Source organism: Carcharhinus amblyrhynchos, chromosome 2 (assembly GCF_965287045.1).
Source record: "Carcharhinus amblyrhynchos chromosome 2, sCarAmb.v2.hapA, whole genome shotgun sequence".
NCBI lineage: Eukaryota > Metazoa > Chordata > Chondrichthyes > Carcharhiniformes > Carcharhinidae > Carcharhinus > Carcharhinus amblyrhynchos.
The window spans coordinates 141,544,859-141,572,724 of NC_137325.1; the positions used below are offsets into that span (position 1 = coordinate 141,544,859).

Consider the following 27,866-nt stretch of genomic DNA (forward strand, 5'->3'; position numbering starts at 1 on the left):
CTAAAGGGATCTAGGGATATGGAAGGAGGGGGTCGGGATATTGTATTTGACGATCAGTCCTGATCAAAATGAATGGCGGAGCAGGCTCGAAGGGCTGGATGGCCTACTCCTGCTTCTAGTTTCTACTGCTGTTGTTTAATTTGAGTGAAATCGATACCAAGCCCACAACCAGAGATTGTGGAACGATTACCCTGATTAGGAATGAGCCCGCCTTCAGCCTGCACCTCCCAATGTCACACGTCCTGGTGCCAGCGGGGAGGGAAAAAAAACAGCTCCCGACTAAAATAGAAAGACATCTCAACAGAACAAAACTGGGACCTTGCTTCAATGACCGGCATCTTAAACCCGCTTCACATATAACTTATATTTACACGGTGCCTTCCCGCGTGATAGAAAGGTCTCAGAACACTTCACACGGGCATCGTCAAGTAAAATACAACACCAAGCCATATAAGGAGACATTAGGTCACGTGACTACAAGCTTGGTGAGAGGTAGGTTTGAAGGAGTGTCTTAAAGAGAGAAAGCGCAGTAGAGAGGTGTAAGCAAGTGACTTCCAGCGATTAGGTCCCAGGCAGGTACACAATATATTCAGTCAATCATTGATAGCCGTTGGCATTGGTTTGCTAATCTTGACCCATCTGAAGATGCATGCGCCGACCTTTTTAGCCTGGTGGACAGGAAATATTTGGCAACTTTTGCCTCTTTTTCCCAGGAACGTTGACTTACAAATCAAGTTGACGTTGTGTTTTTTTTTTCTCTTTGAAAGAAATTCCTTCTCGGAATGTTCAACAGCACCCCTCCCCTCAAGGTGAGGTGCCTGGCGCTACGCGTTGGAAGACTCCGCGTGAAAGCTTGACGATTGGGTCTTGGGGCTGGACTTGGCGAGCATCGAGATCTGTGTGCTGCAATTGGTGCCGTTGCTGCCCAGGGAGGGATGGTGATACTTCGGGTCTCCTCCCACGTACCTCTCAATGTGCCATCGTCTCCACTTCCTCTTCAGCTCGGACTGAACCTAAAGGCGGGCAGGACAGTGATACAAATCAGCAAACGGGACAATTCAGATTGCCGCCAATTCCCTTCGACTGGACTGACACTTCTTCCCCAGGCAGTCTGAGGGAATTTGAGTCAATCGTTCAGAGCTCCAGATCTTTCAGAACTGTTCTCCCGTTTAATTAGTATCCCTACAGTGCAGAAGGAGGCCATTCAGCCCATCGAGTCTGCACCGACCACACCCAGGCCCTATCCCCGTATGCGCTTACTCTAGCTAGTCCCCCTGATACTGAAGGCCAATTTAGCCTGGCCAATCCACCTAACCCGCACATCTTTGGAGTGTGGGAGGAAACCGGAGGAAACCCATGCAGACACGGGGAGAATGTGCATACTCCACACAGGCAGTGACCCGAGCCAGGAATCGAACCCGGGTCCCTGGAGCTGTGAGGCAGCCGCGCTAACCACCGTGCCACTGTGATCACAGAAGGTGCGCAGCTCAATTCTCTGTCACCCCCTTTTCCCTGTGTCTCTTGGTGACCTCTTCCTGAGTAAATCTCTATCGCCATCAGTTCAACAAGAATAGGATTTGGCTGAGTTTGCCGTGCAGACACATGGATTTGGGCCGGTGTCTGTGGGAGTTTGCGCGTTCTCCCCGTGCTTGCGTGGGTTTTCTCCGGGTGCTCCGGTTTCCTCCCACACCCCAAAGATGTGCTGTTAGGCTGATTTAGGGACAATTTATTACCTCCAATTAGTCTTCCCTCAATGTGGAATGTCATAAGGGTCATGGGTGGAGGGGGGACCGGTAACGTTAAAATGGCGGCGCGGGCTCGTTGGGCCGAAGGGCCTGTTTCCCGGGCTGTTTTTGTTCTTTGAGTTGTTAGCTCCTCTTGCCACTGCATTTAGATGGCTGGGAGTTCAAGACCCACTTCAACAAATAAGGGTTGGCACGGTGACACAGTGGTTAGCACTGCTCCCTCACAGCACCAGGGACATGGGTTTGATTCCTGGCTTGGTTTACTGTCTGTGCGGAGTCTGCATGTTCTTCCCGTGGGTTTTCTCCGGGCGCTCCAGTTTCCTCCCACAGTCCGAAAGACGTGCTGGGTTAGGTGCATTGACCGTGCTAAATTCTCCCTCAGTGTACCCGAACAGGTGCCGGAGTGTGGAAACTAGAGAATTTTTACAGTATTTTCATTGCAGTGTTAATGTAAGCCTGCTTGTGACACTAATAAATAAACTTAAACATTTATTCTGTCATTTGTTCACTATCACATTGCCATTTGTGGGATCTTGCTGTGCACAAACAGGCTGCTACTTTTCCGACGTGACAATAGTAAGCACATTTCAGAAACACTAAATTGGCCGTAAGACAAATAAAAAGTAAGGGGTCCCCCATTTCACACAGAGATGAGGAAGAATATCTTCTCTCAGAGGGCAGACAATCTGTGGAATTTCTGTTTGATCAGGGTGTGGGTGTTGCTGACTAGGCCAGCATTTAATCCCCATCCTTAGTTGCCCTTCAGAAGGTGAGCTGCCTTCTTGAGCCACCTTACCGCAGAGTGCTGTAGGGGCTGGGGTCCTATGTTCCAGGCAGGGATAGACAGATTTTTAATCAGTTAGGGAGTCGAGGGTTATGGGGATAAGGTGGGACACTGGAGCTAAGGATTATCACATCAGGTCAGAGTGGCATATCCTCCTGGTCTAAGTACTCTGAGACACCAGGTATTTGTGAAAGGTGCTATATAAATGCAAGCCTTTCTTTTAGCAAGTACAGCCTGCGCAGATTTACAAATTTAAAATTTAAGGAGGTGACACGATGGCACAGTGGTTAGCATTGCTGCCTCATCATGCCAGGGACCCGGGTTCGTTTCCTGGCTTGGGCCACTATCTGTGTGGAGTTTGCACATTCTCCCCGTGTCTGCGTGGGTTTCCTCCGGGTGCTCCTGTTTCCTCCCACAGTCCAAAAGACGTGCTGGTTAGGGTGCATTGGCCGTGCTAAATTCTCCCTCAGTGTACCTGAACAGGCGCCGGAGTGAGGTGACTACAAAGAACAAAGAACACAGCACAGGAAACAGGCCCTTCGGCCCTCCAAGCCTGCACCGCTCATGCTTCCAACTAGACTATTTGTTTGTATCCCTCCGATCCCAGACTAGGGGAATTTCACAGTAACTTCATTGCAGTGTTAATATAAGCCTACTTGTGATACTAACTTCAATCTTTAAAAAAACCTTAAATTTTAATTTTAAAATATACTCAAACCAGGAATACCGAAAGCACAAATACTAATTACTATTCACGTACACACCTATAAGATAGCATACAAAAGATTCTTCATCTTCATAGGGTCATCTTTGAGTATGAAGATTCTTGTTCAAAGAATATTTTAAAACTTACCCAAGGAAGGACATTGTTGCCCAGAGGGAGTGAAACAAAAGGTTGGATTTTCCAGGTAGGCCGGACGCTTTCCAAGGCCTTAGGCCCAGTCATAGAAACAAAGAAACTCAAAGTAGGCCATTCGGCCCTTCGAGCCTGCTCCGCCATTAATCTAACATGGCTGATCATCAAATTCTGATCCTCACTCCCCTCCCCCCCCATAATCTCGATCTCTTTAGCTCCAAGAGTTATATCTAATTCCTTCTTGAAATGTGACTGAACACATTGATGAAGGAAGAGCAGTGGACATGGTGTACATGGACTTCAGCAAGGCGTTTGATAAGGTCCCCCATGCAAGACTTCTTGAGAAGGTGAGAGGGCATGGGATCCAAGGGCCTTTGGCCTTGTGGATCCAGAACTGGCTTGCCTGCAGAAGGCAGAGAGTGGTTGTGGATGGGTCTTTTTCTGAATGGAGGTCAGTCACCAGTGGAGTGCCCCAGGGATCTGTTCTAGGACCCTTGCTGTTTGTTATTTTCATAAATGACCTGGATGAGGAAGTGGAGGGATGGGTTAGTAAGTTCGCCGACGATACGAAGGTTGGAGGTGTTGTGGATGGTCTGGAGGGACGTCAGAAGTTGCAGCATGACATAGATAGGATGCAAGACTGGGCGGAGAAGTGGCAGATGGACTTCAACGCGGATAAATGTGAGTGGTCCATTTTGGCAGGACCAACGGGATGCAGGAGTACACTATCAAGGGTAGGAGTCTTAGCTGGTTTGAAGAGCAGAAGGATCTTGGGGTCCGGGTCCACAGGACTCTTAAATCGGCCTCGCAGGTGGAGGAGGTGGTCAAGAAGGCGTATGGTGTACTGGCCTTCATTAATCGAGGGATTGAGTTTAGGAGTCGGGAGGTAATGCTGCAACTTTATAAGACCCTTGTCAGACCCCACTTGGAGTACTGTGCGCAGTACTGGTCGCCTCACTACAGGAAGGATGTGGAAGCTATTGAGAGGGTGCAGAGGAGATTTACAAGGATGTTGCCTGGATTGGGAGGCATGCCTTATGAAGATAGGTTGAGGGAGCGAGGCCTCATCCCTGGAGAGACGAAGGTTGAGAGGCGACCTGATAGAGGTTTATAAAATGTTGAGAGGTATAGATAGGGTGGATTCTCGGAGGCTATTTCCCCGGGTTGAAATGGTCGCTACGAGACGACACAGGTTTAAGGTGCTGGGGAGCAAGTACAGAGGAGATGTTAGGGGTAAGTTTTTCACTCAGAGGGTGGTGAGTGAGTGGAATCGGCTGCCGTCGGTGGTGGTAGAGGTGAACTCGCTGGGGTCTTTTAAAGACTTCTGCTTGAGTACATGGGATTTAATGGGATTGGAAGTTACAGATAGTTCTATGGCTTGGTAGGTAGGGATGTGATCGGTGCAACTTGTGGGCCGAAGGGCCTGTTTGTGCTGTAGTGTTCTATGTTCTATGAAATCAGACAATGTTTCAGCCTCAACTCCATTCTGTGGGAGTGAATTCCACACATTCCCCACCCTCTGGGTGAAGAAATTTCTCCTCACCCTCAGTTCTAAAAGGTTTACCCCTTATCCTCAAACTATGACCCCGTAGTTCTGGACTCCCCCACCACTGGGAACATTCTTTCTGAATCTACCCTGTCTAACCCTGTTAGAATTTTATAAGTTTCTATGAGATTCCTCTCTCACTCTTCTAAACTCCAGTGAATATAATCCTAACCGACTTAGTCTCTCCTCATATGACAGACCTGCCATCCCAGGAATCAGCCTGGTAAACCTTTGCTATGGTCCGTCTATAGCAAGGACATCCTTCCTCAGATAAGGACACAGTACTGCAGGTCGCCAGAGTTCCATAGAGGACCATAGGCTGCTCTCTCCTTTTGAGGGGGAAGAGGTGACTGGTAGTGATTTAACCTGAGGATCACCACAGCTCAGGTGAGGGGCAAAGTTGAGAAGGGACTTTTATGTATAACCTCAACCAGTGCAGGGTGGCTATATGGCACAGTGCTAGGCACCAGCGTTTGATTCCTGGCTTGGATCACTGCGATGTCATGATGTGAAGATGCCGGCGTCGGACTAGGGTAAAACAGAAAGAAATCCCGCAACACCAGTTTAAAGTCCAAACAAGTTTATTTGTAGCAAAAGCCGCAAGCTTTCGGGACAGCCTGTCCCGAAAGCTTGCGGCTTTTTGCTACAAATAAACCTGTTTGGACTTTAAACTGGTGTCGCGGGATTTCTTTCTGTTTTGGATCACTGTCTGTGCGGAGTCTGCACATTCTCCCCGTGTCTGCGCGGGTTTCCTCCGGGTGCTCCGGTTTCCTCCCACAGTCCAAAGAATTTAGGGAGAATGCTAAATTCTCCCTCAGTGTACCCGAACAGGCGCCAAAGTGTGGCGACTGGGGGATTTTCACAGTAACTTCATTGCGGTGTTAATGTAAGCCTACATGTGACTAATAAATAAAAAAAAATTGAACCTACGCTGTTGGAGTCGCTTTGCATTATGAGCCAACTGTTTAGCCAGCTGAATTAGCCGACCAGTACACATACGTGTATATATAGATAAGCCATTGTTTCTCTTACCTCTCCGTTCATGAAACAGTACAGCACAGCTACAATGAAACCCTGTTGAAAAGAACAAGTGGAATCCAAAGTTATTGCAAGGGCTGTTTTTCACTGTTTGAGCAAGGTACAATCCACTACTCAATATTGTGAATCTAACACACGCTGATAATAAAGATGATTTAACAAGTTTAAGTTCATTTATTAGTGTCACGAGTAAGCTTACATTAACACCACAGCGTTAATGTGAGCCTACTGTAAGCTTTTGCCCCTGGAGCTTAGGAGGCTTAAGATTTATAGAGGTCTATAAAATAACGAGGGGCACAGATCAGCTAGATAGTCAATATCTTTTCCCAAAAGTAGGGGAGTCTAAAACTAGAGGGTATCACTTTAAGGTGAGAGGGGAGACATACAAAGTGTCCAGAGGGGCAATTTTTTCACACAGTACAAAGAACAATGACCAAAAACAGCCCGGGGTACAGGCCCTTCAGCCCAACGAGCCCGGGCCCCCATTTTAACATTACCAGTCCCCCCCTCCACCCATGACCCTTATCTATTGTTCATGGCATTCCACACTGAGGGAAAACTAATTTAGGGACAATTTATTACCTCCAATCAGCCTAATAGCACATCTTTGGGGTGTGGGGGGAAACCAGAGCACCCGGAGAAAACCCACGCAAGCACGGGGAGAATGCGCAAACTCCCACAGACACCGGCCCAAATCCGTGTGTCCGCACAGCAGAGCATACAGAGGGTGGTGAGTGTCTGCAACGAGCTGCCAGAGGTAGCAGTAGGGGCGGGTACAATTTTGTCTTTTAAAAAGCATTTAGACAGTTACATGGGTAAGATGGGTATGGAGGGATATGGGCCAAACACGGGCAATTGGGAAGAGCTTAGAGGTTGAATAAAGGGCAGCACGGACAAGTTGGGCAGAGGGGTCTGTTTCCATTCTGTGATTTCTATGACTGCAATGAAATTACTGTGAAAATCCCCTAATCGCCACACTCCGGTGCCTGTTTGGGTACACTGAGGGAGAATTTAGCACGGCCAGTGCACCTAACCAGCACGTCTTTTGGACTGTGGGAGGAAATCAGAGCAACCGGAGGAAACCCACGCAGACATGGGGAGAATGTGCAAACTCTGCACAGACGGGGACCCAAGCTGGGAATCGAACCCAGGTCCTCGGTGCTGTGAGGCAACAGTGCAAACCACCAAACAAGAGATACAGCTGTATCAATAACTGCATCGAAGATTTTAGCAGGTCAATTCAATTTTAACTGTGTGTTTGACATAAACTCCCTCACACGACCTGTGGAGTGAAGGTCAGAGGGGTGAAGGTGAAAAAGTTAAGATTTCTCTCCATATGCGACTGCAGTTTTATCGATGTGGGCCGCCTTGATTGGTCAGTTTAAAGGGTGCACCCGCTGGGGGACTTATTCGATGGGCAGCGCCTGGTTATACTCAGGACCCAAACATTACAGCTTTAAACTCTCTGGCTGATCAGCCGGGAGGTGCAGAGAAAAAGATGGGCTTTGCGTAACAACCTCCAACCATGGAGGTTGTTACGCATGGACGTAACAACCATGGTCAACGAAGAGGAGCAGGCATGATGTGGGAGATCTGGAAGGGGGGGAGGAATAGGATGTGCGACAACACTGGGACTTTATGAAATGTATTTTTCAATCGTGTTTCTGGCAAAAGGCTGTGTTTATAAGACAGCTCTGTTAACAGTGCCAAATTGTCTAAGCCCCCGAAGGATAATTGCTCCTAATTCTTGGAGTGTTTGTTTTAATCTATGCTAAATGTATTTTTTGTTACTCTTAAATTCGTCCCCTGGGGTTTCAGAGTCGGGTTTAGTTAGGCTGATTGTCAAGTGAAAGTTAAATGTTGCAAAGTTGAGTTTGCAAAGATGTAAAGAATGTTAAAAAAAATTTAGAGGGGAATAACATTGCGTGGCCCCTTTAAAAGCCGGTGTTTTGTTTTAGAGCTTGGAGGTTTAGAATGCAAAGTACATCCAGAGTCCCAGACGGAAACATCTATATTAAAAATTCAAGCAGTCGTTTTGACAAAGATAACCTGTTTATCTTTGAACTTTGCCCAATCCATTTAAAGCAGCTACCAAAAACCTATAAGATTTGAATTTGATGTTGTTGACAACAGCAGACCAATTCTATTGTAGGGAAATTGATAGGTCATCGCAGGCACAAAAGACAGTGCAAGGGGGAGAAACAGGGAGTTAGCAACTGCCATCTCTCAGGTCTCGAGAGGGAGAGAGCAGCCCTCCACCCTGCCAGCTTTATATACATCTGAAGACAACACACCACCTAACCAGTGAGAAGTACCAAATCAAAAAGAACTCACATACAGAAAAATCAACTGGGAAACTCCAGAAGATTCTGAAAGACACAAAACCTGGCTGTTTTTTTTTGAGAGTGACTAAATGTTATTATTACCTTTTTTGGTTGATGAACAAATATTGTATTTATTTGAACAGCATTCCAGAAAATTTTAGTTTGTTTGGAATGTTACTTGTTTAGTTAAGGTTCCCCATTAGTTAAATATAAACTGTTAAATGTTCATCTTAAAGTGAGTGTCAGGTATTTTTGTTAGGTTTATCACTAAACATTACTGAAGACGAGCTCACACTTTCCCACATGCCTTTAACAGATTATGAGGCAAGGTATCCCTCTTTGGGGGATTTGGCATTACATCTCAAAAGGGAAACAACCTTCATTTCATAACACTAGGCTTACAGACAGGAAAAGCAGGCAGTTGCTGTTTGAATTTGATCAGAGCAGTAGCTTTTTTCCTCTCTCTTTCTTTCTAGGCAATGAAGTTTGGGACCTGCTAGAAAATAGGTATCTCTCTCCAGAGAGCAAGAGGTGCTTTCTCCCCTTCTCTCTATGGAGTTCTGCTGCTTGAGAAGACAAGTGACTCTCTATATCTCTGTCCAGACATGTTAAAAGGCTGGAAGACTAGCAACCCATGTTCTCCCCTTCTCTCTATGGAGTTCTGCTGCTTGAGAAGACAAGTGACTCTCTATATCTCTGTCCAAACATGTTAAAAGGCTGGAAGACTAGCAACCCATGTAAGCCTGTGTGTCTTTTTAACTGATTCTGAAGCGGATTTATGTCTATGGGGATACTGCTTAAATTGGAACTAATAGAAATAGCTAGCAATTAAGAATTATACCTTGTCATGCTTAACTATTTCAGTTGGTAACAATTCATGCCAATTCTTTTTGTTATGTTTTAACTGTGTTGTTAAATAAAGTTTGTTTAAATAAAAGCTTCCTTTTAGGGACGGCATAACGGTTAGCACTACTGCCTCGTGGTACCATGGACCTGGGTTCAATTCTAGCCTCAGGTCACTGTGCGCAGTTTGCACATTCTCCTCGTGCCTCTGGCTCCAGTTTCCTCCCACAGTCCAAAGGTGTGTAGGTAAGGTTGATTGCCAATGCTAAATTGCCCCTTAGTATCAGGGCGATAGGGCCTGGGATTGTGGTCGGTGCAGACCCGATGGGCTGAATGGCCTCCTTCTGCACTGTGGGAATCCTATGATTCCTAGTGGGTCGATAGAATCACACCTGGAGTGATAATAACGCTAAGCTCACACTAATGCCAAAATGAAATGCAAAGGTTATGGTTTAGGCTAACTTCACAATATATCTTGGTGCTTCTGATCTGGCCCCGAACAAATGGGACTGGAAAAAGGAGTGGGATGGGGATTAGAGGGAAAAAAGGATTAAGAAGGGTTTATATTGAGAGGGAACTCATGAGAAAGATGGAATGGCTTGAGATGTGCAATTAAAGAAAGTGTTACAGTAAAGATTCTAATTTCACTGCAGATGTTTTGCTGGTTACAGCACATACATCTATATTATTTTTCCCTGGGTTATGCAATGACGAGATTTATTGTTCCTTTCTTGTTGTCTTTGGGAATTTGTTTCCACCGAGCGACCAATGAAATCTACCATGGATTTTGGTAGACGACAACAACAACAACTTGCATTTACAAAGTGCCTTCAATGTAGCGAAGCTGCAGATGTAGGCAACCAAATACTTGGTCAAAGAAGCGGGCTTTAAATAGTGTCGCGATGGGAGGGGAAAGAGGTTGGGGGAGGAAATTGCAGAGCCTGGGAGCTAGGCGGGTAAAGGCACGGCCACCAGCGGTGCTGCACAGGAGGAGGGTCAGGAGGTCAGAGTTGAAGGGATGGACAAGTTCCCCGAGCAAGTCTCTCAAGTGCAAGGGCAACAAGAGCTGGCCTTGCCAACGGCGTCCTCATCTCTTGGAAGAACTTTTAAAAATTCTCGATGGGGTGGAGGGCGTTACAAAGATAGGGAGGGATAGGGTATTGGAGGGACCTGAAGGATGAGGAATTTGCTGTGGAGGTGCTGAGGGTGATCGGTAGGGAGGGGGGGGGGGTGATGTGTGAACGAGCGCTAGGATACAAACAACAAGTTCAGTTTATGAAAGTGTGGGTGGTGAGGAATTCTTACCTGAAAAGATCCGAGGACGAGATCAAAAACCAGCTTGACTTTTACTTCGAAGTTATCCGGGAAAAATGCGAAGACAATATAATTGACGCCAAACAGAGGAATCAGCAGAAGAGTTGACTTTGCCAGTCTCCTGGTTAAAGGGGAAATGAAGTCATCGGTCAGCTGGTATATTGGGGGATTTGCCGTTACTTCTCAAAAGGGAAACAACCTTCATTTCATAACACTAGGCTTACAGACAGGAAAAGCAGGCAGTTGCTGTTTGAATTTGATCAGAGCAGTAGCTTTTTTCCTCTCTCTTTCTTTCTGGGTATTGAAGTCTATATAAGGCTATCAGGACCGCAAGAAGCTACAAAGGGTCATGAATGCAGCCCAATCCATCATTCAAACCAGCCTCCCATCCATTGACTCTGTCTACACTTCCCGCTGCCTTGGAAAAGCAGCCAGCATAATCAAGGACCCCACGCATTCTCTCTTCCACCTTCTTCCATCGGGGAAAAAGATACAAAAGTCTGAGGTCACGCACCAACCGACTCAAGAACAGCTTCTTCCCTGCTGCTGTCAGGCTTTATGAGGATAGGTTGAGGGAGCTCGGCCTTTTCTCCCTGGAGAGACGAAGGATGAGAGGTGACCTGATAGAGGTTTATAAGATGTTGAGAGGAATAGATAGGGTGGATTCTCGGAGGCTATTTCCCAGGGCTGAAATGGTCGCTACGAGAGGACACAGGTTTAAGGTGCTGGGGAGCAGGTACAGAGGAGATGTCAGGGGTAAGTTTTTCACTCAGAGGGTGGTGAGTGAGTGGAATCGGCTGCCGGCAACGATGGTGGAGGTGGATTCAATCAGGTCTTTTAAGAGACTTTTAGATAAGTACATGGAACTTAGTCAGATAGAGGTTTATAGGTAAGCCTAGTAATCTTGTGTTCTTTGTGGGCCGAAGGGCCTGTATTGTGCTGTAGTTTTTCTATATTTCTGTGTAACCTGCACATCTTTGGACTGTTAGTTCCTCTCTCTTTATTTCTCTCCCCACATTGTTTGGCATTGAAATCTCCCAGTCAAATTTATAATTCTTTCTCTGTCCTTGTGCTGTTGATTTTACAGATATTCAACCCGATCCAGTGTTTCGCAGATTTCCGGGTTCTTGCTGTTTATTTTTTATTCAATTGTGGGACATGGGTGTTGCTGGCTGGCCAGCACTTGTTACCCATCCCTAATGGTCCTGGAGAAGGTGAAACACTTAAAACACAGAACCCCTACAGTACAGAAGGAGGCCATTCAGCCCATCGAGGCAGCACTGACCACAATCCCAACCCAGGCCTTATTCACGTAATACCATGCATTTACCCTAGCTAGTCCCCCCGACACTAAGGGGCAACTTAACATGGCCAATCAACTTAACCTGCACATATTTAATTAGGCCTGAATCAGGTGTCGAGGTAATTTCAACCATATGCCAAGCGTTAACTACTGTTAATACTGAATGTCAACTATTCACAAGTGTGGAGTCTCATTCCTTCATCTGTTAATTGTTGAGTGCTCACATGGTACCAGGTTATAGTCCAACAGGTTTGTTTGAAATCACAAGCTTTCAGAGTGCTGCTCCTTCGTCAGGAATATATCACAGGCGCAGGCGCAGGATATATTACACTCAAATGAACTGTGGGAGGAAACTGGAGCAAACCCGCACAGACACGGGAGAATGTGCAGACTTTGCACAGACAGTGACCGGAGCCGGGATTTGAACCCAGGTCTCTGGCGCTGTGAGGCAGCAGTGCTAACCACTGTGCCACCCCGTGCTTCTTGAAACACTGTGGTGCACGTGGCGTAGGTACAACCACAGTGCTGTTAGGGAGGGAATTCCAGGATTTTCACCCAGCGACAGCGAAGGAACGGTGATATATTTCCAAGTGGGGATGGCGAGTGTCTGGGAGGGGAACTTGCAGGGGGCGGCGTTCCCAGTTATCTGCTGCCCTCATCCTTCTAGACGGAAGTGTTTGTGAGTTTGGAAGGTGCTGTCTCAGGATCTTTGATGAATTTGGGCAGTGCCTCTGGGGTCCCAGGCGGCTGGTTGTCCTTGTAGCGATATCAGCCCCCCAATTCCAACTAATTACAACATAAATCACAGTCGAGATTGAACGGACGAGAGCAAGTCTAATCAATGATGATGGATGGATGCTGTTTATTACCCTGCTACTGAACACAATGGACTATTTAAAAGAGCACTTACAAGTACTGGCTGGAATCATTCAGTCCGACATCCGGTGAATGGAGTTTCTGAATCAGAATTCGAATGATACAGATAAAGAGAATGAAATTCACCTGAAGAGGGAAAATGAGGTTAGAATTAAAGTACGCAGGAAATCGGAGCATGAGTAGATCATACAGCTCATCGAGTCTGCCATTCACATGGTCATGGCTGATCCTGGGGTTCAACTTCATTTTCCCCTATCCATATCCTTCAATTCCCAAAGAGACTGTCTATCCCACAGCCTTAATTATATTGCCTAATCCACAGCCTTAACTATATTCAGCGATGGAGCTCCTACAGCCCTCAGGGAGAGAGAATTCCGAAGACTCACAACCCTCTGAATGAAGGAATATCCCCTCAGCTCGGTCCTAGACGTTGATCAAGAACCTGTCGAGTGACCCGTGGCCCCCTAGTGATACAAAAGTCTGAGGTCACGTACCGACCGACTCAAGAACAGCTTCTTCCCTGCTGCTGTCAGACTTTTGAATGGACTTACCTTGCATGAAGTTGATCTTTCTCTACACCCTAGCTATGATTGTAACACTACATTCTGCACTCCTTTCCTTCTCTATGAACAGTATGCTTTGTCTGTGTAGCGCGCAAGGAACAATACTTTTCACTGTATCCCAATACATGTGACAATAATAAATCAAATCAAATTCCAAGGATGTAGAAGCTATTGAAAGGGTGCAGAGGAGATTTACAAGGATGTTGCCTGGATTTGGAGGCATGCCTTATGAAGATAGGTTGAGGGAGCTCGGTCTCTTCTCCCTGGAGAGACGAAGGTTGAGAGGTGACCTGATAGAGGTTTATAAGATGTTGAGAGGAATAGATAGGGTGGATTCTCGGAGGCTATTTCCCAGGGTTGAAATGGGCGCTACGAGAGGACACAGGTTTAAGGTGCTGGGGAGCAGGTACAGAGGAGATGTCAGGGGTAAGTTTTTCACTCAGAGGGTGGTGAGTGAGTGGAATCGGCTGCCGTCGGTGGTGGTGGAGGCGAACTCGCTGGGGTCTTTTAAAAGACTTCTGGATGAGTATATGGGATTTAATGGGATTGGGGGTTATAGATAGGCCTGGTAGGTAGGGATATGATTGGCGCAACTTGTGGGCCGAAGGGCCTGTTTGTGCTGTAGTGTTCTATGTTCTATGATTTATTCCCGGAGATTCACCAACTCCATTTTAATGGACAGAGAGGAGAAAGCTAATTCAATATCTCCTCCTGCGAGCATAAGGAGACTTATCCTGGGCATCAAGGCTGGTGGGAAGATTAACATCACTTGGAACGTGAGTTAAAGGGGCATACAAGATGATCAAAGGATTGGACAGGGTGGACAGTGAGAGCCTTTTTCCTGGGATGGTGATGGCTAACACGAGGGGACATAGCTTTAAATTAAGGGGTGGTAATTATAGGATGGATGTCAGAGGTAGGTTCTTTACTCAGAGGGTAGAAAGGGTGTGGAATGCCCTGCCTGCAGCAGTTGTGGACTCGCCAACTTTAAGGGTGTTCAAATGGTCAGTGGATAGGCATATGGATAACATTGGAATAGTTTAGGTTAGAGGGTCATTAGATTGGTTCCACTGGTCGGCGCAACATCGAGGGCCGAAGGGCCTGTACTGCGCTGTAATGTACTATGTTCCAATATTTTAACCCTTCCAACCAGATGGAAACTCGGTGAAAGTGGAGGACAGTACGCTTTGTCTGTATAGAACGCAAGAAGCAATACTTTTCCCAATACATGTGACAATAATAAATCAAACCAAATGACCTCTCTGAGGCCTGGGGGAGCAAGAGGGACCCTTCGTCTCAGTCTCACCAAAGGGAAGATTTGGACCACTGCCACATCTCGCCTCCTTCCCACTCTCCAGCCCTCACTCCGTCTGCCTCACCACTCTATCCTTGTAGGTCCCAGTGAAGCCTATCTGAGGAGAACAGCTGGGGAGTGGGAAGTGAAGGGGCCCAGGGTTCCCTGCCTTCCCAAGGACTTGGATACAAGAGTTAAAATTCCCTTTAGAAAATGGTGCTTCCTTACCAGAATGGAGATGAGAATGGGGGTACGAATGATCCACCAGTACGGAGACTCAATACTCTGCCAGCATCTGAAAGGTAAAGGATGATCCAATAGTTAGGCTAAAAGGGCAGAAGCACAGCAGCAATACACACCTGAGGCTAAGATCAAAGAACAGTACAGCACAGGAACAGGCCCTTCGGCCCTCCAAGCCTGTGCTGATCATGATGCCCAAACTAAACTAAAAAAAGCCTTCTGCCCTTACTCAGTCCGTATCTATTTCCTTCCTATTCATGTACCTGTCCCGATGCCTCTCAAATGCTATTGAGTCAAGTTGAGTACATATTCTTTCCATCCATGCCACAGGCAGAACTCTCTGACACAGGCCTTTCTCTGCACGCCACGCCCAGCTCCACAACTGTAACAAGAATTCTTTATTCCTGTACCCCAACCCCTTCGCAACGCTATTTGCCTTAGTAAGTAGGCACAGTGCTTAGCACTGCTGCCTCACAGTGCCAGGGACCCTGGTCCGATTCCCGACTCAGGTCACCGTCTGTGTGGAGTTTGCATGTTGTCTGCGTGGGTTTTTTCCGGGTGTTCCGGTTTCCTCCCCCAATCCATAGATGTACTGCTAAATTTGATTGGCCGTGCTAAATTGCTCCTTAATGTCAGGGAGATTAGCAGCGTAAGTACATGGGGTTACAGGGATTGGAACTGGGTGGGATTGTTGTCGGTGCAGACTCAATGGGCCGAATGGCCTCCTTGGGCAGTGTAGGAGTTCTATGTTTCTATTCTATACTAGCTATTAGTCCCAGTTTTTTATTATTTGAATTTGAGTAGATGCCGTGGTGGGATTTGAAGCCATGTCCTCAGAGTATTAAGCTTGCGTTTCTTGTCCAGTGACATTCTCACTGCGCCATCATGTTATACCTGCAGGGACAGACTCACAGCAGGAACCTTCTATGGAAATCCAGTGACCTGTACCTTGCTTCCCCTGCTGCCCACCCCCAACAGCCCTCCCCACTCCCCCCTCCTCCCGCAGTGTACCCCCTCCCTCCCCAATGCTAATTCTCCAACACGCTCGCTGCTTCAGTGAACTGAGTCAACAAAATGTTCCAAGCTCTCGCAATCAGCGAGGGGCAGTGGGGTGCCCCACTTGCCCAGCTTGGTGCCCCCCCCCTGTCGCCCGCTCCTTGCGCCCCCTACTTTTTCAGAACTGGTTTAGGCCTCTTGACAAACATTGCAGACGGAAATGGAACGCCGCTCTACGCTTACATTTTTAAAAGCCGCCGTGGGTCTGAGAGTTTCATTCTGAACTTACCCAACATCATCGTAATAGACTCGGGTGACGGTCCAAGTGACAATTAACAGCAGCGGAGTCCCTGTCAAAAAGTTCAAGACGGCTTTACTGCAGACACCATCCAAGTCAAAACCGGCTGTTTTAATCTTCATGGCGTTCACATCCTTAAATCACCATTCCCTCCACCACTGAAGAAGAGCGGGAGCCGAGTGCACCATCTACAAGACACACTGCAACAAGGCTCCTTAGACAGCATCTTCCAAACCCCTGATCTCTACGCCTAGAAGGACAAGGGCAGCAGATACATGGGAACACCACCACCCTGCAGGTTCCCCTCCAACCCATTCACCATCCTGACTTGGAAATATATCGCCGTTCCTTCGCAGTCGCTGGGTCAAAATACTCCCTCCCTGACAGCACTGTGGGTGTACCTACACTACATGGGCTGCAGCTGCTCATAAAGGCAGCTCATCACCACCTCTATGAGAGATGGGCAATAAATGTTGACCTTGCCAGAGATGTCCATAGAATCCCTGCAGTGCAGAAGGCGACCATTCGGCCCATCGGATCTGCACCAACAATCCCACCCAAGCCCCATCCCTGTAACTTCACATATTCATCCTGTTAATTCCCCAGCACGAAGGGGCAATTTAACATGGTCAATCAACCTAGCCTGACATCTTTGGAGTGTGGGAGGAAACCGGAGCACCTGGAGGAAACCCGCGCAGACACGGGGAGAATGTGCAAACTCTTCACAGACAGACACCCGAGACTGGAATGGAATCTGAGTCCCTGGCGCGGTGACATTTCCATCCTGGGAGGCGACAGCCTAGTGGTATTATCGCTAGACTATTAATACTGAAACTCAACTAATGTTTTGGAGATCCAGGTTCGAATCCAGCCATGGGCAGATGGTGGAATTTTGCGGTGGCACAGTGGTTAGCACTGGGACCCAGGTTCAATTCCCAGCTTGGGTCACTGTCTGTGTGGAATTTGCATGTTCTCCCCGTATCTGCGTGGGTTTCATCCGGGAGCTCCAGTTTTCCTCCCACGGTCCGAAGATGTGTGGGTTAGGTTGATTGGCTGTGCTAAATTGACCCTTAGTGTGACAGGGGGATTAGCAGGTTAAATATATGGGGTTACGCTCAGGCCTGGGTGGGATTGTTGTCGGTGCAGGCTCAATGGGCTGAATGGCCTCCTTCTGCACTGTAGGGATTCCGTATAAAGACAAGGGGTGGGATTTTATGACCTCGTTTGAGTGAGACTGGAAATTCCTGTCTGAGGTCAACAGAAATGTCCTTTGTCCACCCCTTGCCCGCTCCGATTTGATTGCGGGCGGGGTGATAGGATTCCGGCGTTGGAATTACATTTATTTCCCAACACAACTCTTAACTGCGTGCCCTCAAAACCACAATCCAAGCACAGAGACTGAGTAACCTGACTGAGCAATGGAAGGGACTGGGTTTTTATGACAATCGACAATAGGTTCCACAGGTACCATTACTGAATTAAAATTTAAATTCCACCAGCTGCCTTGGTGGGACTTGAACCTGTGCCCTCAGAGCGTTAGCCAGAGTCTCTAGATTACCAGCCCAGCAACGTTACCACGACACCAGCATCTCCCCAGGTGGGCCCCGATAATCATTTGAACTCTCCAGATCCTATCGCCCTTTCGTTCATCGAGGTTTACATCTTGGAAACAGGCCCTTCAGCCCAGCTTGCCCATGCTGCCCCTTTTCCCATTCATTCTTGGGAGGTGGGCATCGCTGGCAAGACTGGCACCTATTGCCCAGCCTCATATCTACCCCAAGATAGCGATGGTTCTTCTGATAGAACTGAGTGGGCTGTGGCGACACTTCAGAGTCAACCACATTGGTGTGGGGGGGTTGAAGTAACATATAGGCCTGGTCGCTGTGACGATGGCAGAGTTCCTTACCTGAAGTGAACCAGGTGGCTTCTCCCAGCTCAGTTCTGATTAATCAGCACCTTCGCTGAAGACTTTTCGAACCTATAATGACTTCACTAAGGCCACTGAGGTTGGCCTCTTAGAATACGAGCTCCTTGATTGAGCTTATTATAGTGTACATACACTAAAGAACATAAGAACATAAGAAATAGGAGCAGGAGTAGGCCATCTAGCCCCTCGAGCCTGCCCCGCCATTCAATAAGATCATGGCTGATCTGTCGTGGCTCAGTTCCACTTTCCCGCCCTCTCCCCATAACCCTTAATCCCCTTGCCTATCAAACCACATCTTAAAAATATTTAGCGAGGCAGCCTCCACCACTTCAACGGGCAGAGAATTCCAGAGATTCACCACCCTTTGAGTGAAGAAGTTCCTCCTCAACTCCGTTCTAAACCGCACCCCTTTATCTTGAGGCTGTGCCCCCTAGTCCTACTGTCCTTTCTGAGCGGGAAGAGCCTCTCCACCTCTATCCTATCCATCCCATTCATCATCTTATACGTCTCAATGAGATCTCTCCTCATTCTTCCAGAAGGATGTGGAGGCTTTGGAGTACAGAAGAGGTTTATAAGGATGTTGCCTGGTATGGAGGGGATTAGCTATGAGGAGAGATTGAATAAACTGGGATTGTTCTCCCTGGAAAGACGAAGGCTGAGGGACGATAGAAGTTTATAAAATTATGAAGGACATAGATAGGGTGAACAGTTGGAAGCTTTTTCCTAGGACAGAAGTGATAATTACGAGGTGTAACGAATCCACTGAAGTGAAGGTCCTGTCACCAAAAGCTCCTTTATTTACAAGATATGCCATACAACAGAGTGCTCTCTGCGTGCTCCCTACTTCAGCAGGCAGAGAAACTGACAGACCTGCTTTAAATCGGGAACATGAGGCTCCCTGATTGGGCCATCCATTAGGGCTCAGTCAGGGACAACTTTTTGGGCAAGGGCTTAATCAGGGAGCTCATACTCCAACAGGCCAACTGCATTTGCCTGACTGAAATCATCACAAATTCAAGGTAAGGAGGGAAAGACTGGAGGCTAGTTACTAGCGGTGTACCACAGGGGTCAGTGCTGGGTCCTCTGCTTTTTGTGATTTTTATCAATGACTTGGAAGAAGGGGGCTGAAGGGTGGGTTAGTAAATTTGCTGACGACACCAAGATTGTTGGAGTAGTGGATGAGGTGGAGGGCTCTTGCAGGCTGCAAAGAGACATTGATAGGATGCAGAGCTGGGCCGAAAAGTGGCAGATGGAGTTTAACCCTGATAAGTGTGAGGTGATTCATTTTGGTAGGACAAATTCGAATGCAGATTACAGGGTCAACGGCAGGGTTCTGAGGAATGTGGAGGAACAGAGAGATCTTGGGGTTCATATCCACAGATCTCTGAATGTTGCCACTCAAGTGGATAGAGTCGTGAAGAAGGCTTATAGTGTGTTAGCGTTTATTAACAGGAGGTTTGAGTTTAAGAGCTGTGGGATTATGCTGCAACTATACCGGACCTTGGTGAGACCACATTTGGAATATTGTGTTCAGTTCTGGGCACCTCACTATAAGAAGGATGTGGAAACATTGGAGAGAGTGCAGAGGAGATTTACCAGGATGCTGCCTGGTTTGGAGGGTCGGTCTTATGAGGAAAGGTTGAGGGAGCTGGGGCTTTTCTCTTTAGAGTGGAGGAGGATGAGAGGCGACTTAATAGAGGTTTATAAGATGATGAGAGGGATTGATAGAGTGGACGCGCAGAGACTGTTTCCTCGGGTGGATGTAGCTGTTACTAGGGGGCATAACTATAAGGTTGATGGTGGGAGATATAGGAGGGATGTCCGAGGTAGATTCTTCACTCAGAGAGTGGTTGGGATGTGGAATAGACTGCCTGCTGTGATAGTGGAGTCGGACACTTTAGGAACTTTCAAGCGGTTATTGAATAGGCACATGGAGCACTCCAGAATGATAGGGAGTGAGATAGCTTGATCTTGGGATTGGACAAAGCTTGGCACAACATTGAGGGCCGAAGGGCCTGTACTGTGCTGGAATGTTCTATGTTCTACGAAAGGTTCGGTGGAGATGTGCAGGGGATGGATTTTCACACAGAGAGTGGTGGGGGCCTGGAATGCACTGCCAAGTGAGGTGGTTGAGGCAGACACACTTGTGACATTTAAAAACTATCGAGATGAATAGAGGGGGAATAGCGGGATACAGGAGGTTGGTCTAGATAGAACAATGTAATCGGTGCAGGCTTGGAGGGCCGAAGGGCCTGTTGCTGTGCTGTAATGTTCATTGTATATAACTGGGACTGTCAGATCTCCCCGCACTGCTGACTCAGAGCTTGTAACATTCTATGAACTTTACAAGAGTTTGTAAATAAAAGGGAACCTGGTGAAGGGACACCGGCCTCTGCTGACTTATTTCAGAACTGAACCCAAAAGTTCAAACTGGCTCCGGTGAGCATTTGAACTTGTGTTCTTTGGATTATTTACTCCAGTAGCATAGCTGCCACGCTGCCGCACTCATTCACAAATAAGTATCCATCTTTAGGCTTCAGGCATTCCCTGAGGGTCTGATGCCTCCTCCAATCCTGTACACATCAACCACATACAACTGAGCCAGGCTCAAGTAACACAAAGCGGAGGAGAAATAATAGTAGGAGGGATTACTATTTAAAAGGTGAAAAGCTGCAGCATGTTACGGTGCAGAGGGACCTGGGGGTCCTTGTGCATGAGTCGCAAAAACCCAGTCTGCAGGTGCAGCAGGTGATCAAGAAGGCGAATGGGATGCTGGCCTTTATAGCGAGGGGGATTGAATATAAAAGCAGGGAGGTCTTGCTGCAACTGTACAGGGCACTGGTGAGGCCGCAGCTGGAGTACTGTGTGCAGTTTTGGTCGCCGTACTTGCGGAAGGATATATTGGCCTTGGAGGGAGTGCAGAGGAGGTTCACTAGGCTGATACCGGAGATGAGGGGATTGGACTATGAAGAGAGACTAAACAGACTGGGTCTGTACTCGTTGGAGTTTAGAAGGCTGAGGGGGATCTTATAGAGAAGTATAAGATAATGAATATAAGATAATAAGATAATAAGACATAAGAAAATAGATAGGGTAGAGGTAGAGAGATTCTTCCCGCTCAGAAAGGACAGCAGGACTAGAGGGCACAGCCTCAAGATAAAGGGGGGACAGTTTAGATCGGAGTTGAGGAGGAACTTCTTCACTCAAAGGGTGGTGAATCTCTGGAATTCTCTGCCTGTTGAAGTGGTGGAGGCTACATCGTTAAATATATTTAAGTCATGGGTAGATAGGTTTCTGATAGACAAGGGAATTAAGGGTTATGGGGAGAAAGCGGGAAAGTGGAACTGATCCACTTCAGATCAGCCATGATCTTATTGAATGGCGGGGCAGGCTCGAAGGGCTAGATGGCCTACTCCTGCTCCTATTTCTTATGTTCTTATGTGATGGCTTAATGGTATTATCGCTAGACCAGCAATCCAGAAACTCAACTAACGTTCTGGGGACCCGGGTTCGAATCCCACCACGGCAGATAGAATCATAGAACCTTACAATGCAGAAGGAGGCCATTTGGCCCATCAAGTCTGCACTGACCACAATCACACGCAGGCCCTATCCCCACAACCCCACGCATTTACCCTAGCTAGTTCCCTTGACACTAAGGGCCAATCCTTGTACTGTGGAAGGAGCACCCAGAATTTGAATTCAATAAAAAATATCTGGAATTAAAAGTCTACTGACGACCAAATTGTCGGAAAAACCCATCTGGTTCACCAATGACCTTTAGGGAAGGAAATCTGCCATCCTTACCCGGTCTGGCCTACATGTAACTCCAGAGCCACAGCGATGTGGTTGACTCTCAACTGCCCTCCAAGGGCAACTAGGGATGGGCAATAAATGCTGGCCAGCCAGCGATGCCCATGTCCCACAGATGAATAAAACAAAAAAAATGGGAGAATAGGTCAGGCTGATTTCTTGCCCTTACCCCAGCCGATGAGTATGTACCACCAGAAGTACTTTCTCTCCGAGAAGAACGATATTACAAGCAACGTGTGCAAGTAGAGACCTTCCACGAGAAGCCAGAAGAAGTTTGCCAGGATGCAGTATTGAAAGAACACCACTGCGGCCTTACAACCAACCTGAGGTGAACAAGAGAAGTGGATCATAAACGGGAGGATGTAACGTTTGTGCCACACAAGTGCCAGGCAATGCCCATCAAACCACCGCCCCTCATCATTCAATGACACTGCCATTGCTGAGCCCCCCGACTGTCAGCACCCTGGGGGAAACCCACGCAGGCATGGGGAGAATGTGCAAACGCTACACAGTCAGTGGAATCAAATCCGGGTCCCCTGGCACTGAGGGAAGCAGTGCTTACCACTGTGCCACCATGCCGGAACTAGAATGTGCCAGCTGAAAGGGTGATTAGAATGCCCCACCAGCGGATGCTTCCTCTTGTGGGGCATTCTAGGACGAGAGGTCACAGTCTGACGATAAGGGTTAGCAAATTTAAAACAGAGTTGAGGAGAAACTGCTTCTCCCAAAGGGCTGTGAACCTGTGGAATTCGTTACCCCAAAGAGCAGTGGATGCTGGGACAGTGAGTAAATTTACGGAGGAGTTAGACAGATTTTTAATTGATAATGGGTTGAAAGATTCCAGAGGGGAAGGCAGGAAAATGGGGATGAGGAGCATATCGAGTCATAGAGGTTTATAGCATGGAAATGGGCCCTTCGGCCCAACTTGTCCATGCCACCCATTTCTCTTAAAAACCCCTAAGCTAGTCCCAATTGCCTGCATTTGGCCCATATCCCTCTATACCCATCTTACCCATGTAACTGTCTAAACGCTTTTCAAAAGACAAAATTGTACCCACCTCTACTACTACCTTTGGCAGCTCGTTCCAGACAGACACTACCCTCTGTGTTAAAAAATTGCCCCTCTGAACACTTTTGTATCTCTCCCCTCTCACCTTAAACCTATGCCCTCTAGTTTTAGACTCCCCTACCTTTGGGAAAAGATATTGACTATCTAGCTGATCTGTGCCCCTCATTATTTTATAGACCTCTATAAGATCACCCCTTTGCCTCCTACACTCCAGAGAAAAAAGTCCCAGTCTATCCTTATATATATCCTTATATATCTCAATCCAACAAGTCCTGGTAGCATCCTAGTAAATCTTTTCTGCACTCTTTCTAGTTTAATAATATCCTTTCTATAATAGGGTGACCAGAATTGCACACAGTATTCCAAGTGTGACCTTACCAATGTCTTGTACAACTTCAACAAGACGTCCCAACTCCTGTATTCAATGTTCTGACCGATGAAACCAAGCATGCTGAATGCCTTCTTCACCACTCTGTCCACCTGTGACTCCACTTCCAGGAAGCTATGAACCCCTAGATCTCTTTGTTCTATAACTCTCCCGAACGCCCTACCATTAACTGAGTAAGTCCTGCCCTGGTTCAATCTATCAAAATGCATCACCTCACATTTATCTAAATTAAACTCCATCTGCCATTCGTCAGCCCCCTGGCCCCAATTGATCAAGATCTCATTGCAATTGGAGATAACTTTCTTCACTGTCCACTATGCCACCAATCTTGGTGTCATCTGCAAACTTACTAACCATGCCCCCTATATTCTCATCCAAATCATTAATATAAATGACAAATAACAGTGGACCCAGCACTGATCCCTGAGGCACACCGCTGGTCACAGGCCTCCAGTTTGAAAAACAACCCTCTACAACCGCCCTCTGGATTCTGTCAAGAAGCTAAATTTTGTATCCATTTAGATACCTCTCCCTGGATCACGTGAGATTTAACCAGATGCAACAATTGTGAGCAACAGGTAAAGATGCTGTTAACACATATCTGTACACCATAGAGAAATAGCCTAAAGTTAGGTAGACTGGATATAGTCAGGCACATTGCTAACCCACATTATGGGAACAACTGTGATTTTAGTCACAAACACAGGACATAAAATTCGGTGATGCTGAACAGAGCAATAGTCAGGGACAATAAAGAGACTGCCTGTGGTGTAAGAATAACACCAGATATGCTGTGTGCAGTGAGGCACATACACCACACTCTGTAGGAATGTATAAGGTCCAGGCTGTAACAACAAATGGTATGCAAGATGTGTTGTTTCTACAACTGAGCATACTCCCAGGTCACTGAGATAGTCGGGACAGCAGTGATTAAGATGGCAAAAGGTTGATTACCGCCAATCTGAGCTAGACATGTAACAGTGTTAGATAAGACGGATGAGTTTGTTAATGCACTCTTGTGATAACAGGAGACATTGTTAGATGGGGAGTAGAGGGGATGGGAACTTGGGGCACCTCGAGCCAATAGGGCAATGACAACACATAGATGGGACAGGGATCACCAATTAGGGGAGAACAACACATTGCAAAGCCATTACAATGCTTGTAAAAAAAGTATAAAAATGTGCTGCAAATCGATGTAAGGTGTGCCTATTTTTTGGACACCCGGTCTTGCAGGAACGTTGAATAAAATATCTTGCTCCTTCGGAACTTGACTCGACTAAAATTGTTTGACTGTGAGCTGCGTTTCTCACACAATCGACCATGTGGTACCTTGTCAAAGATATCAGCCATGATCGAATGGGGAAGGAGACTCGATGGGCTGAGTGGTCTAATTCTGCTCCTATATTTTATGAGCGTAAAGTAGATCCCTTCAAAAGGAGTTTTGAAGGGATACATGAAAGGATTTTCAGGGGACTAATTGGATAGCTCTTCCAAAGGGCCAATGGAACGAAAGGCCTCCTTCTTATCTACTTCACGCTAGGAAGTATGTTTGATAGAGGCTACTTGGGTGGTAAATGATGCATAAAGATAACCTCCCAGAGGTATGGGCTGCACAGGGGTCAACAACTCTGTGTCGATAATATCAATTAATTTGAGGCACCATGCCGTGATAAAAGGAACCATGGCCTACTTTGATCTCCCTCTCCACGGTTTCATCTGGGACATCAAACTTGGGAATTTTGACTGTTTGACTAGCCCTTCAGGAGAACAAAGAGAATAATTTTCCTGCATTTTTGACAGATCCCGAACCAGGGAGCTGTTGACGAGGTTAATATTTAACTAACCTCATTCGTCCTCGGCCAACGAGCCGTCCCTCTTGCCTGGTTTGCGAGCCAATTTTTAATTCTCTGCTTCACGCTTCTCAATGTTTGACAGGAGAAAGAAAATGGCCCCGGGGTTGTCATAGTTACTTGCAGGTCAAAGTTCAGTTGGTCACGAGTCTTCCAAGCCCTTTTCTTTTAAGCGCCAATCAGTGCGGAGCTGATTCCGGAGTACCAGGACTGGAATGTTCTTCCCAGGGATTGCTCACATCCCCCCTGCCCACAGCCCACCGCCAGGAGTGGTTCCCAACTTAGGAGTTTACAACTGATCCCCATTAATAGTGTTCCTCACCAGTGGGGACGGAGGTCATTGAGGCCCCCCCCCCCACAGGAGATCAGAGGCAAGAGGGGAGGTACCCCTTGGACTTTGTCAGACTGGCACCCTGGCACCGCCCAAGGGGCAAATTGGCACTGCCCACCAGGCACCAAGCAGTACCAAGGCAGCAGGGCCAGAGGGGGTGGGGATCAGTAGGGTGGGCGGGAAACCCGCTGCCATTCTGCAAGTGGGAGCATAGAACATAGAACATTCCAGCACAGTACAGGCCCTTCGGCCCTCTGGCCCTCGATGTTGTGTGGAGCTATGTCCAAACCCACCATCAAGCTATCCCACTCCCTATCATTCTGGAGTGCTCCATGTGCCTATCCAATAACCGCTTGAAAGTTCCTAAAGTGTCCGACTCCACTATCACAGCAGGCAGTCCATTCCACACCCAACCACTCTCTGAGTGAAGAACCTACCTCGGACATCCCTCCTATATCTCCCACCATCAACCTTATAGTTACGCCCCCTAGTAACAGCTACATCCACCCGAGGAAATAGTCTCTGCACGTCCACTCTATCTATCCCCCTCATCATCTAATAAACTTCTATTGAGTCGCCTCTCATCCTCCTCTGCTCTAAAGAGAAAAGCCCCAGCTCCCTCAACCTTTCCTCATAAGACCGACCCTCCAAACCAGGCAGCATCCTGGTAAATCTCCTCTGCACTCTCTCCAATGCTTCCACATCCTTCTTATAGTGAGGTGCCCAGAACTGAACACAATATTCCAAATGTGGTCTCACCAAGGTCCGATATAGTTGCAGCATAATTCCACAGCTCTTAAACTCAAACCCCCTGTTAATAAACGCTAACACACTATAAGCCTTCTTCATGACTCTATCCACTTGAGTGGCAACATTCAGAGATCTGTGGATATGAACCCCAAGATCTCTCTGTTCCTCCACATTCCTCAGTACCCTGCCGTTGACCCTGTAATCCGCATTCAAGTTTGTCCCACCAAAATGAAAAGCAGTGGGAGAGGGAGGGAGGAGGCGATCGGGTCTGGCTGTAGGGTCAGTATCAGGGCTGGTCATCGGGGTGGGGCTGGCTGGGGGTGAGGTCAGCAGATCGGGGCTGGCCTGGAGATGTCTGGAAGGTCAGCGATCGGGCAGATGGGGGGTTCTGGAAGGCCGCCGATCGAGGGGGGAAGGGGTGGCTGCGGGGCTGGCCAGCGACTGCGGGCTAGCGATCGGGAGACCGGCAGTCGTTGGGCGGGGGGGGGGGGTGGGGGGCGCAATCCGCACACGCCAATCTCTGCTCTGGTGACACACGCGCAGTGGCCCACTCCATGCTATGCTGCCGGCCTCTCGGGCAGGAATAGGCTTCTCCCCGCTCTGATTTTCCCGCTGAGGAACTCTGCAGTGCTCAGAGTGTGGGAGATTCACTCTGGTAGGTACGCTAAAAAAAAAACAGGTGGGAAATTCTTGCGCTTTCCTGTCCATTGGATGCTTAGTTTTATTTTGGGAGAATCCTGGTCCAGATTTTTAAAATTTAAATTTCACCATCCGCCATGGTGGGATTTGAACCCAGATTCCCAGAACATTACTCTGCGTCATGGGATGAGGAGGTCACCTTGCCACTGCCTCCCCCTACTGCTACACTGTCTTCTGGATGTGATGTTAAATTCTTGGTTATATACAACTGAGCCTTTTTCAAACGGGGACCATCTGCAGACACGAAGGTCGGTGGTGTTGCGGATGGTCTGGAAGGACGTCAAAAGTTGCAGCAGGACATAAATAGGATGCAGGACTGGGCGGAGAAGTGGCAGATGGACTTCAACGCGGATAAATGCGTAGTCGTCCATTTTGGCAGAACCAACGGGATGAACGAGTACACTATCAAGGGCAGGAGTCTTAGTAGTGTTGAAGAGCAGAAGGATCTTGGGGTCCGGGTCCACAGGACTCTTAAATCGGCCTCGCAGGTGGAGGATGTGGTTAAGAAGGCGTATGGTGTACTGGCCTTCATAAATCGAGGGATTGAGTTTAGGAGTCGGGAGGTAATGCTGCAACTTTATAAGACCCTTGTCAGGCCTCACTTGGAGTACTGTGCGCAGTTCTGGTCGCCTCACTATAGGAAAGATGTAGAAGCTATTGAAAGGGTACAGAGGAGATTTACAAGGATGTTGCCTGGATTGGGAGGCATGCCTTATGAAGATAGGTTGAGGGAGCTGGGACTCTTTTCCCTGGAGAGACGAAGGTTGAGAGGCGACCTGATAGAAGTTTATAAAATGTTGAGAGGAATAGATAGGGTGGATTCTCGGAGGCTATTTCCCCGGGTTGAAATGGTCGCTACGAGAGGACACAGATTTAAGGTGCGGGGAGGCAAGTACAGAGGAGATGTCAGGGGTAAGTTTTTCACTCAGAGGGTGGTGAGTGAATGGAATCGGCTGCCGTCAGTGATGGTGGAGGCGAACTCGCTGGGGTCTTTTAAAAGACTTCTGGATGAGTAT

The 27,866-nt window shown here is 47.6% G+C and overlaps 1 protein-coding gene across 1 annotated transcript in view; it reads right to left on the reverse strand.

The window, feature by feature from the left end:
* Window positions 1-27,866, reverse strand: part of LOC145359915 (vasoactive intestinal polypeptide receptor-like) — a 64,303-nt gene that overhangs the window by 15,587 nt on the left and 20,850 nt on the right. Inside the window, 7 exon segments of the mRNA XM_080214781.1 lie at window positions 728-1,013; window positions 5,964-6,005; window positions 10,442-10,571; window positions 12,664-12,755; window positions 14,715-14,781; window positions 16,012-16,072; window positions 21,930-22,083. Coding sequence (XP_080070907.1) covers window positions 728-1,013; window positions 5,964-6,005; window positions 10,442-10,571; window positions 12,664-12,755; window positions 14,715-14,781; window positions 16,012-16,072; window positions 21,930-22,083 — 832 coding nt within the window.